We start from the raw sequence: 17,487 nt of genomic DNA on the forward strand, positions 1-17,487 counted from the left end.
TGGGGAAGATGCAGATGCAGTTGTATCAAAGTTTTCCCCCTCTCATTGCTGTTCCATTTCTGGCCAAAATCTGTAAATTCTGCGTTGTCTGTGCTGGGCACAAAGGAGTTGGGTCTCTGCTCATCCCCGCTGTAGCTGGTCACGTAGGGCGCAGCAGCGGCGTGGCGTGAGTGGGGCTCGGGCAGCCTCAGCTCTGATGTGTCTTCTTGGGACGTGTCACCGCTTCTGCGAGAACCCCTTTCTCTTGCTATAAAAGTGGGGATAAGCTAATTCCTGCCCACCCCGCAAGTTTGGGGCATGGAGTTATTAATGCTTGTGACATGGCTCGAGCTCCTGGCTCGGGGGGTGTTGTGGGAGCGCGAGACAATTTTGCCAGCTTCCAAAGAAGCCGTACAGCATCTGCTGATCGATGCTCGTTCCCACTCCCTCTTCTCCCAGCCAGCGCTCAAGTAAGGCTAATTTTTTTTTTCCTTTTACTTCGAGGTGTTTGCTGTTCACACTAATGCGTTCTGAAATACAGCCACTGGCACAAAAGTGTCAGATCTGATGCGAAGCAGCAGGATGGGATGATAGAAGCCACTTGCAGAGCCACCGCTGCCGGCTGTGTCCCTGTTATGTGACACTGCCCAAGTGCAGGCAGACATCTCGCAAGTCACTGAGTGGCTCCTGGTTTTAGATAGCAATTTTGGGGGGGGGAGATGGCAGAAGCTCCAGGTTGTAAAAGTTCCTGTTTGGATTTTGCAAGGGCCAAGTCTGTTCTAGCCTTCTCTTTTTTCCTGTTGTTGCATCCTTTTGTTTGACTGAGAGGAATATGTATTTAAAGTCTCTCTAGTCTTCCCATTTGCCTTTATTCCATATTTCTCAAGAAATTACCCTCAGATGTATCTGCCTTGCCCTTTCAGAAATCAGGCTTGCTTGGTTGAAAGACTAACATTAAACTGAGTTCTGGAGCTCTGCCCTGTTAGAAGGAGATAACTGCTGTCTTTTTACTGCTGCCAGTGCAGTCCCCAAATTTCTCCCTCAGTGCGATGCTTTATAAGTCAAACCCAATTTCAACAGTAGCACTGGTCGTGCATGGGCCCTTTTCTAGCTCACCCTCAAGGCGAGGAAGGAGCAGAGCTGAGAAGCTGGGGCATCCATGTAGAACTAATGATATTCTTGAAGTTATCTTGTTCTGCGTGATGGGAGTGCAAGACCGAGCCGCGTTTCTGACTGTCATCTGGGCTCATTGCTTCCCCCGGAATGAGACCCGTCTCTGAAGGTTTCTTTGCAAACAGGTTGACAGACAGCACCCCACGGCTAAGTGCAAGGGCAGAAACATGTTGCAAATTTTCTGCTTGTGACTAAGTGTTGGTGAGGTACCGTGGTGTGACTGATCCCATAGCTCTTCCCAGAGGAGTTGTAAGGAAGGGTTTATGTTGCTGAAAAAATCCCGCTTTCCCAGAACTTGTGCACTGCTGCCTTCTGCCCAGCGATAGCTGCGTTTTGGGGAATGAAATGCAGGTAAATTAGTTTCTGCAGGGATTTTATGAAAAATTTTTTCAGAAATATGAAGTGTTGTTTAGATAGTAACTTTGTAACTGCCTGTCTTGTCTTTATGAGGCTTTGCCTCACGCTTCTAATGCCTAACGCAGCAGCAAAAGGATCGAAGAATTCCCTCAGGGCCACAGTGCTCCTGCAATGTTATTTGAGTCCATTTACCACATGAACAGTCGGATATAGAATTTGAAATTCAGGCTTCTACACTGAGCTGTCACAATTGCAACTCATTAGTATTGATGGTTCCCCTTAAAAGAAGAGATTAAATGTTCTGAAAAAACGGTCGTGTTAGCTCTAATGTATCACAGCCTTATTACTGGTTACAGAAGCTTGTTTTCTGCTAGTAAGTCAGGCTGCATGTCATTAAAGCTTATCCGATCTCATAGTCATCTGAAACAATACGCTGCCGCTGGGTCCTCTCTCCCAGCCCAGAGGATGTATCTGATATCGTTGCAGCTGTTGGAACATGCATGTTTTAAAGAATTAGTAGAATGAAGTGATTTGCCAAGATTAAAGAAGCGGAGGTTATATCCTGTCTCTGATACATCAAACGTCTCAGCTGACCTGCCCGGTCCCTGGTGCTCTATGGGTCTTCAGTGCTGTAGCTTTTATCTGTCACTCATTTTGGTGCTTTGGACTCAAGTTTTTCTGGTAACTGTCTCCCTTTTCTTGAATCATCCACTGTTCTTTTCTGGCTTCCTTTTCTGTACTAAAAGACAGAGTCAAGATAAGTAGTTGCTTTTCTCAGCAGTAGTGTAGACTTTATCTGAGACTTCCATCTGCGTTTTCCAGGATAAAATGGCAATCACTATTTTCCTGTTTCTAGCCACTTTCTGAGGTTTGGGCCATTAATACTTGTAAAGCTTTTGAGATTATTAGATTCGAGGAACTAGGGGACAGCAGCATATTAGCTCTCCTCCTTGGCAGCACTTTTAGCAATGGTATTCATCATTTTGGTGGTGTAATTGGAGACCCAAGACCAGATGTCAGATTCCTCTGCCTTGCAGCTACCGAAGACGCTTCCGGCATGACTCAGGTCTTGTTTTATTGGCCTTACTGTAGTTGTATTCCATTAATTTCAATGGAGTTGCTGATGGGAGAGCAAACCGGTCTTCCAGCTGTGGTCTAGCAACAAAGCAGGCTCAGGGGCTGCCTGTGCAACTGCCCTGTTTGCTTGTGCTGCCCACCTTGGATGGGCCAACAACGCCCTGCGTGCTCTGGGATTGTTCAGGGCCTGCGACTGCCTGATTAATGTTAACCTCTTGGATGCAGATGTGTCATGCATAGGGTGCAGACCCCTTTGAGAAGGGTCTCCGTACCTGTCTGAGCACGGATGCCAAGGCTGGCCAGAAGGGCCAGTGATTCTGTGCAGTCTGCTGCTTTGGAGGGCTGGGTTGGTCATGGGGTATGTTTGGCTGTTCAGCTGGTAGGTTCCTGAGTTAACAGTTATTCTAGGAGTTGGTTACGCACATGTATGTGCAGGTGGGAGATCTGATACAGAAACCTAGCAGACTGCTTGGGGAATCTGGTCTACAGGTGCCCTGTGCCTACCCCCGGCAGACTCTGAGCAACATAGATCACAACTTCAGTATTTGCAGTTTAGTTTATAATAACAAATCAGTTGTTCAAGCCTTTCCTTTCAAAGGACAGGCGATAACTCACAAGGCTTCACAAGCATGTGTGAGGAGGGAATTACTGCTGCTAAAGAAATTTGTCTAGGCCTGGGGAAACTGAGGCAGCAGGAAGGATATGGGCAGAAAGCCACAAACCAAGGGAATGATTCTGCCTGTGCAGGACTGCCTTTGAAGGCTTGTGTGGAAGCTGTTGCAATGAAATAAGGAGATGCTGATGTAGACTGGGCTAAGTCTCCATGTGTGTCTCTGTGGCCAGCTCAGTACAGCCTCGAGACCATAATGGTGTCCTTGCTCATCTTGCATCCACATGCGAACACTTCTACTATGTGCTTTAGCCAAATCTGGAAATAAGAAAGTAGGAGGATATAAATAGGAATAGACTGGAGTTCTGCTAGTGAGTCTGAGTCTGAGATTGGATGCAGTGCCACATGGACAGTGAAGATGATAAATCAGGCCTCTAGTGTGGAGATGTGGACTCTGCCCCAGGAGCACATTCCTGCCCTGAGGGGCTGCCTGGCATCTCTGCAGGTGGTTTCTCAGTTTTCTACGTATACATTTCTTTGCTCTCGTGCGTGCTCAGGTTGGGACCAGAGCTGCAGAGAAGAAGCCTGGCTGCCCTTCTGCTCTGGAGGAGTTTGAAAATAAATAAAGGTCTCTCTAGAACATGTAGGTCCTCGTGCTGGTCTTTGCCACGCACAGTTCACAAGGACCCTGAGAGCACCCCAGCTCCTTCTCTTCCCCCACTCCATGTCCTTCAGTGTACCAGGAGATCTTGTAGCAGAACCAGAGGTAAAGCCAAAACCTGACTGTATTCAGCATAACCCTTTTCCCACTTGCATTCAAAGCTGGTTTGCTCCCCTTCCCTCTCCTCAGAAAAAAACAAGAGTAATTAGCTAGGCTCTGTTGATGTAATGAATGGCGGGCTGGATTTGCCGGGTGAAGCGTTCCTGAGCACATAGGAGACATCCTAATTACCCTGATTGAGATATTATGATGCAGGGTTGAGGGGGAGATGCTGGAATGTTTTGTTTTTTTACCCGAAGCCTGAGAGTGTCAGGAGAAGGAGGTCTCATTAAAATCCCCCCAGAAAGACGTGTAATTTATTTCACACAGAACAATTGATGTTTCCCATGCTGCAGAAAGACTGAATATTAATTCCAGCAAATGGGCCCCTTCTCATTCAGCTGCCAGTATTTGTGTTCTTAAACCTAGATATTGTGTCAGTATTGGCTGGGGGCCGCAGCTTGGCACAACACATCTCAGCCGGGGAGCAAATGTTTATGCACTTTCTTTGATGGCAGTGGCTGGCTGGGGAAACGTATCTGGACTTGAATAAAAGTAAAGGATAAACTTGTTCTCACTCTGAGAGGTGACATTTTATTCTTCCAGATTTTTCACTTCTGAAAGCAGTTTCCTGCTGATAATGCAACATGTTCACATTGCTGGAGCGCTTAGATGTCTGAGTTGGGGATTAGGGTCTAGGAGGTTATAACAAGACTTGACCTTTAATAAAAATTCCTAAAATCCTTTGCGTTGAGATCCGAAGTCATTTCCAAGTGAGCAAGAAGAACAACAACAGGAGCCCTCATGCTAGTGGTCTGGTGCTGCCAGGCAGGGTCCTCCTGATGCCTGTTTCCCCTCACTGGTGGGAGGGACCTGCCTGCTGGAGAAGCTGCACCTCCAAGTATTGACCTCCTGATGAAATAGATCTTAAAGCTCTGATCGGGGTAACTTCACCCACCACTTCCACCACCTTGTTTGTCCCTACCAAATGTGCTACCCAAAAATGGGTTGCTCGCTTTGACTTTCTTTGGTCAAGCTCAGTGGGAGAGGAGGTACAGAGCTGTGTCTCCTGAGCTTGCTGTGGGAGCTGGATGTGAAAGGATATTCTCCTTGCAGTGGCTTCACTGAAAAAAGCAGAACTCTCCTTGAGTGTTTTCTGGAGAAGCAGGGCATGGCAGCTTGGTGTCACTAAGCTGCTGTGCTTTGAGCATTGTTTGTAGGAAGACAATTGTAAGAGCTCCTTCAGACTTAGCAAAGGCAATTTAACAACAACCAAATATCAGAATAATGAAAATGATCTCACTGGCTATCAGACTGCCTACCCTGTGTGTGGAAACCTTCAGGGGACAGAAGAGCACATGTTTGAGGGAAGGGAAGAAATGAGGTTTAAGGCCTAAACCAAAATCTGAGTGTGTCACCCTCTGAGTTTAAGTTCAGGAACAGCCACTGTCCCAAAGACAGTTCTGTGGAGTCTGACCTGGCAAATCTTTTCTCACACGATGCTAAATGATGCACTTTGCACCCTGGGGCACGTTCTGCTTCCTGTTAGTTGTCCTGGAAATCCGCTAATGGCTGTGGTGCAAACTCAAGCTCATGCTGATGCCATGGGCAGACCTTGGCTCACAGGTGGTCCATGTATGGACCTGCCAGACTGTGCCTTCAGCCTTCGGTGGTGCTTGTGTCATTCAGCTGCTGTGCTTGGGGATGGTGATGCTGATGTAGTCTGACTTCACTTAGGAGGAGGAATCAAGGCTCCTTCATACAAAGGCTTGACCCTGGGTAGTGCTGGTGTTACTCCAGTATCTGTCTGCAGCATAGCCTAATCGTATTTAGATGGTGAAAGGTACTGAGCTGACAGCCCTGAAGGCTTTTCTAAAATGTTTGTCCTGAACAAGTCCAGAAGTGGTTATGAAAGCACCATTTTCCATGTGCATCGTCATGTGTCTCATGCTGAAGTAAGCTAGCCACCTCAAGTGTAACTCTACAGCTGTTGAAGACCTACCCTACCCTTCAGGAGAGGCTGACACCACAGCTCTCCTGTGAGCCAACTGGGATATTATGTGCTGGCCTTTCCGTGGCCAGCACAATCATGCTGGTAGGAAGATACTGCGAGAGGAAGAGTTACTGTATCCTGTAAGACTGCAGGAGCTGTTTCCCAAATGGAATCTGTGCAGGGCTCAAAGACTTTAAAAACAGATATAGTCTCTAATATCTTTCTGTAATAAGGGCTGACATCTCTTGCCAAAGGTTCTCTCTGCAGTGGTGCAGAGTGTGTCCTGCTCGAATGCCGCTCTGTAAATAGAGCTTCTGGTGCCTGGAGGCACCAGAGGGCAGTCCCTAGAAGATTTCTGCAGCAGAGCGTGAGGGCTCTTGGTAAGATGCCCTTCTGTTTCCCCACTGGTTGGTGTGATTTATATGCGTGCTGCTGCTGGAGCTTGTCTGTACCCAGCTGCAGCTGGGAAGGAAGTAGAAAACAAGTCCCACTGCACGACGGGAGAGGGCTCACAACCATCAAAATGAATCAGGAGCCCAGTCAAGTTCCCCCTCTCTCGTCTCCTAAGTAACTTCCCTCCACTGGGCTGTGTGCTCCCTGGCCCTTTAGCAGAGACGGAGCAAGTGGAAAGGCTGCAGGAGGTGCTGCTGTGTGGTCCCTGTATCCAGCAGAAGGACTAACGTGGAGTGAGTGGGCTGAGAACGTTTCCCTACCTGCCACGTGGCTCGTCTCCCACCGGTGAGTCTGTTGAATGAAATGCGTCCAATTAGCAACCTGGGAGGATTGATGAAATGCAGTTAAGTCAGATTCTGCCTTTGTCCCAGGGGCCAGTGAGTCACCCCACCTTTCCCTCCCTCCCTCCCCACCCCAGCAGCTGCAAATGTGTTTTTGCTCTCCATCACAGTTGCAGTTTTGCTCCTAGGCAGGTTGAGCTGCACAGAGACCTCAGGTGGAGAGCAGTGCTTGGGGAAGGACGCAATCATCCTCTGGTTGGCAGGGCTTTGGGGGCCTGGACTCGCCTTTCCCTTTAGTGCTAGTTCAGTGGAGGTGTAACAGGGGAAGGCAGGAGTATATTTTCCTGCCTGGTGGGGACAGGAGCAGACAGCAGAACAGTGAAAATGAATTCCACCTCCTGAGTTTTCCCATCCTTGGTAGTGTCTGTGGGGCTGCAGGGTGTCAGGTGGACAGAGGAAGAGTTACTAAAACATCTGCATAGAGGCAACTGTCTGGCATAAAGGCTTCTGGGTTCCCCCATGTTTGGATACCACTTTCTCTGCACGTATCCAGCTGGCTCCAGAAAGTGAGTAAATGTCTGAGTTCTGGATAGGGAGTGAAAGGAGAGATGTGGATCCAAGTAGAAGAGGGAGGTGACGGAGCCCCTCTTTGAGAGGGTTTTGCTGGCCAATGTCAAGTTGAAGGCAGGGCAGTCTAGTTGAGAACTAGAGAGGGCAGCAAGTAAGTGAGGATCCAAGTATGTGAAGGGACATTGGGATGTGGATAGTGGAAAAGAGGTGACTGAGAAGGGTAGGCCAAAGACCAAACGTTGCACACACCTGCTGAAGAGGGCTCTGTTGCTAGCTGGGAACGTAGGAGTAAAAGTGACCACTGGACCATCTGCCAGTTGTGCGAGTTTATCAAGAGCAGAGCTGCGATGCGTGCCTTCAGAGGCCCCACTGAGGACCGGGAGGGGAACGGAGAATGAACCCATCTGTCATCCTGCTGTCTGGCAAGGCCGGACAACTATCAAACACACAGGGAAACTGTTGGCGATGAAAGCCAAGGAAATTTCCCTTGTTCAGCATGGCAGGCTGTTGATCTGAGCTTCTAGGTTGAATGGCTTTTTTTTTTTTTTTTTTTTTTTTTTGCTGCTGTTGTTGTTGTTGTTGTTTCTATTTCCCCCTCCACCCCCCAGTTCAGGTGGATTTCACTTAGCTCCTCTCAAGCAAGCGAGACAAGGGGCTGTGTGTGAAAGAGGCAGAACTGAAGGGGCACGCCGTGTTATCTCTGTGCCTTCTCGCTGTGCGTTTCACCCACACCTCAGCAGCGCTTTGGGCTGTCTATCTCTGTTTGAGTAGCTGTGTCCTTTTCTACTCAGCTACGCATTTTATTCGGACTCTGCAATCAGTAACTGAGGCGCTGAGACAGTGGGGGCATATTATAAATACAAAGAACAAAATACATGAGGGGGTAAAGCCAGATATAGCCAGCATGGAAAAATAACAAAGCCAGCATGGAAAAATAGGGAAAATAGGATGTTTGGCATCTGCCATGCTGAGGTGGTGTCAGGCAGAAAGTGAGCCAGGGAGCTCCTGGGGAAGGTGATGGAGGAGAGCTGTGTGGTGGCTGGGGCCGGGCTAGCCAGAAGGACTGGTGCCAGCAGGGAGCTCACAGGGAGCAAGGGTGTCTCTTAGCACCTAAAGATGGTCCTTGTGCAGAGGGATGATAACAGCAGGGTCTGTTGTCTGCTTGGGACCTCTTGTAAGAACAGCTCACCACCTAGATGAGGATCTTAGTAGAGACCCTCTCCGAAGGACTTGGATGCTGGGAGCTCTCCTTCTGAAAGGACTTGAGCTCCTTTGTAAGGTGCACAGGAGATTTCATGGTCTGAACCCCTCCTCCTGGGTCCTGCAGAACTACAACTGGGTTGGATGTCCCTGGAGTCGGGTTTAAAGTTCCTCTGTCTCAGGCCAGGTTGGAGGTGAGGAGGTCCCTAGGAAGGGTGTAGTGATTCAGCCGTGGGCCTCGCAGCAAAGGGCAATGACATCGGGAATTGCGCTGTGTTCCTCTGTTTTGCCCACATAGCAGGGCAAGAGGGGTTACTCCTGGGGAGGTGGCACAGAGACATTGGCTGCCCAGAGGCTGTTGGCTACCAAACGGCTTTTCTGCTGGGTGGGGGGCGTCTCCTAAGGCCTTGGATCAAAAGGCCTTTGTTCAAAGGCTAAGGCTTTTGTTCATCTTGCCCGATGCTTTGGGGTGATTTAGGAAAGATCAGCAAAGAGTTAAATGCTATTTGTGTTTTCTGCTAGTTTTTTTTCTCTGTCTGTGCCCCTCTTCCCACTCTCCCAGCATAACCACAGGAGTGCCAATGTGTTTTTTATTTCATTCTGACTTCAATAAAGCAGCTTGCATCGGGAGAGAAGGACGTGGTCATCTGTCAATAGTTATCCCCTTAGGGGAGGGACCCCTGGCAGTCCCTGGAGCCCCCGGTTACCCTCCGTCTTCCCGAGGAGCCTTTGCTGCAGTCACTGTGGATGTGCAGGGTCTGGAACATGAAGCAGCCGAGGGCGGTGAGTGAGGGGAGATGCCCGTGTACTGTGCTTCGACTTCAGTGGGATTAAGTCTAGAAAAGGTCCACCCCGCAGAGGCCCGTAGGCCTTTACAGTGTTGCACCAGCAGGTTCTGGCCTCCCTTCTAGGTTAGCCTACTGTGCCATGGAGGTTTTAAGCACGGGGCTTGGCCACAGTGGGTCAGACTATGAGTCACTTAGGAACAGACTGGTTCAACCATAAACACCTTTATTGTAAGCAAGGTAACATCTTCAGTGTGCAGCTTTCTGAGAGCCCTGACAATACAGGGTGACTGTTTTTCCCTTCCCTCATACTTTCTTCGTTGCTGTTATTAAAGGAAAAAGAAACCCCAGCCTTTACTACCTCCTTTCACAGAGAAGAGTCCCAATCCTCCCTTTAACTTCCTCATAGGAGAAAAATAACACAATATCTTTACTTGAGAGCAAGTGTTTTTGGCAGAGCACACATCTTTGCCCTTTGTTCCCAAGCCCTTCAGGGAAATTACTGACCAAAGAGCAAAGAAGTCCCATGAAAACCAGCACAGGTGAAAATTCCTGGCGGTGTAGATGGGGCAAATATTTGAAAGTGTCATCGTTTAAAAGCTCCATATGTGTCTGTTTGGCTTTATTGTCCAGGAGAAGAGAGCAAAACTGACGACAATACCATATGGTTGCAGTGTGGATGTGCTTCTGTGGTGGGTGGAGATAGAGCTTGGAATGAAAATACAGAGGCCCCGTTGTGAGATTTGTTCAATGACTTGCAAAGCAACTCTGTGTACATGATGTTCTTAAGTGCTGTTCTTGCACACCAGCCTGCTTTGATCGTTGGAGAAGAGCGAATGGCTATTTGTTCTCCCCTGGGTGTATGCTGAAGTATCAACTGTACCTAAATATATGCAAGTGTTCTGTGTGTGCATTAGATACACCTGTAAGCAGGCAGGTGGCTTAGAAAGTCCTGTGCAGTTTAGCTGTGTAAGGGTGAATGGGAATTCCTGTTCCGGGGCTATTGTGGCTGGCTGGCGGCACGAAACTATAAGCGTGGTAACATTCTTCTGCGTTGTGCGATATTTTTAATGCTTCTTTACATCAAACTCATCTACAACAGCCAGTTTCTCCATATTTGACAAATGCTTAGCAACACCTTCACTGTCCTGTGCAGTCTATCAGTGTAATCCCCAGTATTTAGCTGATCTGAGCTGCCTTTTCTTTAGTCTTTGTAATGAGCAAAGTTATTTCCTGATCACTGACTGCTAAAGCCACAAGTAAAAGAACAGATGTTTAATTTTCCCTCTTTGACTTTGTAAAATATTTGCTATTTTGAGGAAGCTGCAAAAGCCACTCGGCTTCCTCTGAGCTGCCTTTCCACATCTTCTCACTCTGTAGGTCTCTGCACATTGTGGTTTTTAGAGCTGTGTTTAAAACCCTCTGCTTGGGGTTCCCCGATGGCCCTGCAGACTGCGAGGCACAAGAGCAATATGAGGAACTAGCACTGGGAAAATAGGGTCCTCATGAAAAGCTACAAATCTGATGTTAGCAGCAGTAGTTTTGCTGAATTATCTGCAGTCCCTTGAAGCAATACAATTGCTCTCTGCCTGATTTTGCTTGTAATATTTAGGATTGGCACCAAAATTAGCCAGCTCTGGAAAATATATTGGTTGCCAAACAGTACAGCCCACTGAAGGCAGACAGGGCTGGAACAAAAGACCAAACAGCAGACTTAGGTGAGGTATCTGGCCCCATGATATATCTCACTACTATTTACTTCTAGGATAAGAGCACAGACGTCAAAGCTCACAGGTCAGATTTCCTACCAAAAATAAATACATAAAAGTTGTTTTTCAAAGGTTCAAGTTTTGAATCAAGAGGCTCCATATCAGCATGTTGCTTAGAAACATTGGTCAAGTCATGGGGTGAGGAATCACTGGGCAGTGTTTGTAGAAGTTTTACTCCTCCATGCCAACGCTCCCCCTTGAAATCTTTGTCATTTCTTTCTTTTCCATTCATCTCCTTTGGGGGCGCAACATCTAGTGTGGCAGAAGAGTCCTCCTGTGCTGGAGTGGAAAGAAGAGACAGTAGGCAGCATCTCATAGGCCAAGGGCAGTCTAAGAGCAGAGCCCTGCAATGAAAGAGAGAGGCACCTGGACTGCAAATCTTGGAGGCGGAAGCTTGTAGTTCATATGCTTCACTGAGAATTGTCTGAAGTAGCTGCTTCTCTGCACACTTACAAATCTGAAGGCTTTTCCCTGGGAGCAACTTCAGAGTCCCCTAGTGAACAGCCACAGGCAGCGAGCGTGGAGAAAAGTCCTCCAGAAACTGAGTCTGCTGAGTGGATTCTGTTGCCAGTTTTAGGCAGACGCTGGCCTCTGTCATACTGTTGTTGTTGACAGAGCTGCTGTTGCGACATGGCTCTTTTGTAGGGCGAATGGCTACCAAGAACTGACGCTTGAAGGTCTCACTGAGGACAATGTAGAGGAAGGGGTTGAGGCAGCTGTTGGCATAGCCCAAGCTAATGGCAAAGTTGTAGGCGTAAAAGAAGGCCATGGATGGGGTGTCAATGCCGAGGTGAACCAACTGGAGGATGTAGAAGGGGGCCCAACAAATGAAAAAGGCAGAGCAGATGGCAACTGCCATGCGAGTGACTTTCTTGGTACGTACCTGGAGACTCCTTTGGGGCAGTGGGACCACAGTGGTGGCCATGTGCTGGAGGATCTTAAAATAGACTACACAGATAACAATCAATGGCACAGCAAATGCCAGCATGAACTGATAGAGAGTGAACCAGTAGATATCTGTCTCTGGGTTGGGAAGCAAGAGAGCACAGCGGACAGTCCCGTCCTCCAGAGGCATAAGGCCTGCGTACATCCACACAGGAATGATGGTCAGGAAGGAGAGAAGCCACACCAAGCAGATAACTAGAGCTGCAACACATGGGGTCCGGACATAGGTGGATTTCAGAGGGTAGACTGTGGCCAGGTAACGGTCTAGGGTCATCACTGTGAGGATGTTGGTGCTGGTGATCTGACTGTTGGTGTCCAGGGCCGTGATGATGGTGCACAGGGGAGCTCCAAAGTACCACGAGCCATTGCCTAGGAGCTGGTGGATGAGGAATGGCATGCCCAAGAGGAAGAGGAGGTCCACAATGGAGAGATTGAAAATGAAGATGTCAGGCACGGTCTGCTTGCACTTCAGCTTCTTCTTCTTGACGATAGTGTAGATGACAATGAGGTTTCCCACAATGCCTAGGAAACAGATGATGCTGAACAGACTAGGCATGATCACATTCGTGTACGGTGCTGGCTTCTCTGCTGCTGCCAAAATAAACCAAAGCAATGAGTGCAGCCCATAGGCAATTCCTTGATACATGTGCTCACCCTGCCCTGTACCTGGATCCCCCTCAAAGACATAGCTAGAAACCACGTCTAAGACACCAGCACTTGGAGAGATTTAGCTGCGATAATTGACATTTCCTTTTCTACTGCCCCATGCATACAGCACACCACCAAATTCTGACTGGCCATGCAGACATCTTTCCTCAGCTCTCCTGATGTGCTTCTGTCCCACTCTGAAACTCCCTAGCTGTTCTTGGGGACTAACATCAGGCTGGTGTGCCTCTGCTCTTGCCAAAGTCTGATAGCAACTTTTCTTCCTGAGAGTGCTGGATGCCCAGCGCTTTGGAGGGGAGTGGGAGAGACAGCTGATGCTTTGCACACCGGAGAAGGAAGCCTCTTGTCTAGGTGTCAAAATGTGGACACAGTCAACATTCAAGCCCTTGTCTCTGAAAACTGCAGCTTGTCTGTTGGATGCTTTATGTATTTTATGGTATGAGACAGTTTGTTGACCATGTAGGCGGGTAACTAATGCTGTACCTAAATAGCGAGACCCGGGACCTACTCTGACTGCATGCCAGCTCAGTGTCAGGGTTAGGCCAGGGCATGCATTCTTTCTGCCTTCCTTCCCTGCCCCTCTCCCTTTCCCTGGTTTCCATGTGAAGGAAGTCCAGGTGTGTGGGCTAGAGAGGATTTGGAGTGTGCTTTGGTATCATCCCTCAACAGGGAATGCCTCTGCTTCACAGTGGAGAAAAACATGACTTAAGGCTGCTGCCTGTGGGTTTGGGATGTAGGTTGTTTTCCAAGGGTAAATTATTACCTGATAACACTTAGCTTATCAGCACTGATGCTTGAATGTTGCTATTTGAGGCGGGAGGCCCAAACATAACAGTCAAATTCACGTTCACCTTGTCCCTAACCAGGATTTAAAATCACATTTTGAAGCCACAAGGCTGCAGTGTCAACCGACATGGATTTCTGCTCTTGAGCATAGAAGATCATGTCTAAGGTACTGACTGTGGTGCCTTCCGTTCTGCAAGAGTGCCATGTGCAGTGTGTGATGGAGTCTTAAATCACCCTTCTCAGCTGAGGCAAACCTCATTTCATCTCATTAACCCTCTCCTATGGGGCCTGTTTTTTTCTAGGGGAAGGCTTTGTGCGAGTTATTTGTATGGCTGTTGCGAAGACACGCACGACAGCCCCTAAGCCCAGGCTGCAAGTGTCTTTCATTGAATTGCAGATGATCCAAAGTGATGTTAATTGGAAATGCTTTTCAGTCACTCTGCTATTCCATCTCTTTAGCAGCCTGCCCTTGCAGGAGGAGTGGGGAGATCTCCTCCAGCAGAACATAGAGAAATAGTGAAAATGATGTCAAGCAAAGTAACAACAGATACTCCTGAAGAATTGTCTCTGCCAAAGTGGCATCTGTTCATTAGGGTGGTTCTTGCTGACTCTAAGGACTTCTCAAGTCCAAACTTCTCTGTCACACCGAAGTAAGTCCACTGTTTTTCTTCCTGGCTACTCATTAACGTCAGATAATGCCCCGTGTTATGTGGCTATTGTTAGATAACTTGCTGCCATCAGCACTCCATTGAGATGTGGTACTTAGCCCTCAGCATCCAGACTGGGCATCCCGTGAACATCCAACCAGGTCTCACACCTCTGTACTACTTGAAGGTGGGAGACTGGAAATCAGAAGACAAGGACTGCGGTTTGCAATTCTGCACACAGCTGTTACGAGCTCTCCTCTCTGTTAGCCCCCAACTTTGTTATGAACGTAGTGGGAATGTATCATGTGATTGAAATGTAAAGGCCACTTAGTTAGCTGGAAATTGGGACGAAATGGCCTTGCTGCTGTGTAATCAATGGGGTGCTGGGGTGAACCTGTAACGTTTGGAATGAGCTCAGCTAGCGTTGGAGTGAAGCGTGCATAAGCTGAAAGGCTTTGTGTGAAAGGCAGCCTGTACGGCGCTGTAGCAGCTTCTCTGCTCTGGGTATTTGTACGAGCGGCAGCCTCAGTGTTACTGGCTGGAAGCTGGCGTGAAAGTGTGGTTTGCATGTGTACTATAGATCTCTGTGGGATGGAGTCGGGAGCGCATGACTGTCAAATGCTTAAGTTATCTCTTAGCTTAAGCAGAAAGAAGCTTTAGAAACGGATGGATCTGAGTTTTTGGTGCTGTTTCTGTGCAAATGCAATGACAGTGCTTTGCAGCTGTATACTGAAATGCCTCAATTACTTAACACATTAGTCCTTGCTTGTGGTCTGGCTGCCCTGTTACTCTTCAGAAGTCCCAATGGGGACTGCACTATGTGACCCGAATGAGGACTGGCATACATCGTTTTATCTCCGAGGTGATTGCTGTCATCAGCCATGCCCGGATACTTAGGAAACTACATGTTTTACTGCATTTCAGGAGGAAACACGTAACTTAGTTTCAGATGGCAAAGGACATGCTAGTGGGGAAGGGGTCGAGGACCTCATATAAAGCAGCTTTTGTCGAAGCCTGTGGAGTTTCACCAACCTACGCTGTGAGAACTGGCCTGCCTCGCCTAAACATTTGATTCCTGAGCAGCGACGGCACGGGCGAGGCAGGAGAGTGGAGCGCTGGTGGGGATCCCTGCTTCCCTTCCCAGCCCTGAGTGTCGCCCTCTCTGTGCCCCCTTCCCTGCTCTGCCCGGCTGGTCCGTCCCTCTCTCTGCAGCTACAACCGGGGGGCTGCTGGAGTCGTCGCTGTTCTGCCGGCAGAAGGCAGCGAGTCGCTTCGAGCCCCCCCGGCCCGCGCTGGTGCTGCGCGGCGCGGGGGTGCCCGGGAGGCGCGCGGAGCTGTCCGCGCCCGGGTGCTGAAGGCGGCTCGCCCCGGGCCGCTCCCGGGGGGCCCTGGGCCCCTGCAGCCGGTTCCCTCCCCGCCGCGCCCCCCCCCCGCAGCACGGGCAGCGCCGGGCGCGGTGCGACGGGGCAGCCCCCCCCCCTCCCCGGCCCGACCAAGCTCCCCGCGCCGCTGCCGCTCACCCGAGCCGTTCCGAGCCTCCGGCGCGGAGAAGTTGCGGGAGGAGTTGGCGGGGGCCATGGCGGCGGCGCCCGGGCCGCGGGAACTCGGGGAAGTTCCCTCCGCGGCGGCGGGGGCCGCCTGCAGCCGGCGAGCAGAGGCTGCGGCTCGGCGGCGGCGCCGCGCTCCGCTCGCCCACTGCCGCCCCGCCGAGCCTGGAGCAGGCGCTGACATCAAAGAGCAGCTGACTCCGGCAGCCGCGTCGGCTGAGAGCATCCCGCCGCCGCCGGCGGGTGGGAGGGAAGCCGCGGCCGGGGGGGGAGCGGGGGGGGCCCACCCGCGGCCGAGGGCTGGCCGGGGCCCCGCTGCGGCGTCGCGTTGCTCGCCCCCGACGGGCGCCTGGGGTCCGCGCCCGCCCGGTGACAGGCAGCCCGCTCTCGCTGCCGTCAGCAGCAGAGGTTCAGATTTTGCCTTTTAAGTAGCTCTGCTCTCCTGCCCTCGGTATGGATTTTTCTCTCTCGCAGACGCACATGCCCTTTTCATTCCTGAGTCACAGGCACGGCCCTGCTAGCGGGGGGATATCAAGGGGGGTGTCAATTTACCCACGGAAAACTCTATTGCTTTCACCTTCCATCCCCTCTGACTCTATTTCCAACCTGAGACACTTCACTTGTAATTAATTCTCTGTTGTTTTCTGCTGTTCTGTTTCTTACCGCAGCTCGCTTGCTTCCCAGCTCCAGAAATTAGCTCTATCCTTAGCTCAAGTGTTACTTGTCTTTTGTTCTTTTGCCTTAAAAACACTAGGCAGGAACCCTCTGGGTTCTGAGAAGCTGCCTTGCTCTGTGTCTGCGCAGAGCCAGAACAGTAGCCTGCTCTTTTCTGTGGCTTTGAGCTGGAGATTTTGTTGTGCTTCCTGCCTAGTGTTTATATATGGGTCGAGTTCCTCCATTATGGTTTGATAAATCACTTGTTACTAGGGCAGAAGGATTATTTTCTACTCTGAGTATTCCCGGCACTGAAGAAGCCTGATATCATGTCAGAAGGCTGCAAGATAACCAGCGGCAACAGGCAGCTTTTTCTCTGCAGCTAAGCGCAGTGTAGGGGATCAGTTTTACTTTACAAAAACTAGATCTATCTGGAAATCTCCCTTACCTCCCATTTTCTGTAGCAGCAAAGGTTGACATCAGCTATAGGGGCCATTTTTTGGGGAGCTTTGCAAGTCTGTCTCAATCAGGACTAGAAGTACTCTGTATCATTACAAATGAGGCCAAGCATACACACCAGCAGTGATCCCAGCGTGGGCTGTGAGCCACACTTGACAGCAGCGTTTTCAGTACGGGCTTTCTACCATGTAAGTTGAAGGAATTTGTCATTATTAGGTTGTCCTCTAGTGGATCAGCTGATAGGAATGTGGAGCTTGCTTTGCCCACGTATTGTGGCGCTTAACTGGAGACAGGATGGGGCCAGTTCTCCTGTGACTGAGTCTCTGGAGTTGCCTTGGTCGGTGATTTGCCGAAGAGGTTCTTCACTGGCAGATACCCTTGGTATATAAAACAGTTTTGAAAATGCACAGCTTGTGGAAAAAGTGGTAGTTTTTGATTATCAAATATTTGTCTTAAAGTTCTCTTTTTCTCATACGTTTTGGGCAAATTTTAGAGCTTGTCTACGTGGGGTTACTACCACAAAACAAGCTACAGTTTGTGCACTGGGATGACGGAGCTAAGGCAGGAGAGCTGTGGTGAACGGGGTGTTGTTGTCTGCAGTGAGTGCCTGCGTGTAACTTTATTAATCCGGTCCTGAAGTGCAAAGTATGAGCGTTTGCGTGGGAAACCGGTGGGCAGCTGCTATTCCAAACATTTTCCCTGCATAGACAAGCTCCTACTCCCTTTCTCTGAAGAGGAACGAGCTTTCTTATAGCTTTCAAAGAGAGCGTCTGATA

At 49.5% G+C, this 17,487-nt stretch overlaps 1 protein-coding gene across 1 annotated transcript; it reads right to left on the reverse strand.

Annotated features, from left to right (window-relative positions):
* Positions 1-11,500: 11,500 nt before the first annotated feature.
* Positions 11,501-15,629, reverse strand: LOC106485665 (melanin-concentrating hormone receptor 1-like). The gene is made up of 2 exons (XM_067308521.1): positions 15,572-15,629; positions 11,501-12,543 (listed from the first exon to the last, which is right to left on the reverse strand). The coding sequence occupies exons 1-2, from the start codon at positions 15,627-15,629 to the stop codon at positions 11,501-11,503; spliced, it is 1,101 nt and encodes a 366-aa protein (XP_067164622.1).
* Between the last annotated feature and the right edge of the window lie 1,858 nt (positions 15,630-17,487).

The sequence above is a fragment of the Apteryx mantelli genome, chromosome 19 (assembly GCF_036417845.1).
Source record: "Apteryx mantelli isolate bAptMan1 chromosome 19, bAptMan1.hap1, whole genome shotgun sequence".
NCBI classification, from domain to species: domain Eukaryota; kingdom Metazoa; phylum Chordata; class Aves; order Apterygiformes; family Apterygidae; genus Apteryx; species Apteryx mantelli.

Bases quoted from the DNA above. Each gene is read 5' to 3' on its own strand.
- LOC106485665 (XM_067308521.1), bottom strand. From the start codon at position 15,629: ATGGCCCCCGCCAACTCCTCCCGCAACTTCTCCGCGCCGGAGGCTCGG. The intron at 12,544-15,571 runs GTGAGCGGCAGC...TTATTTTGGCAG, and splicing joins GGAGGCTCGGAACGGCTCGG to CAGCAGAGAAGCCAGCACCG.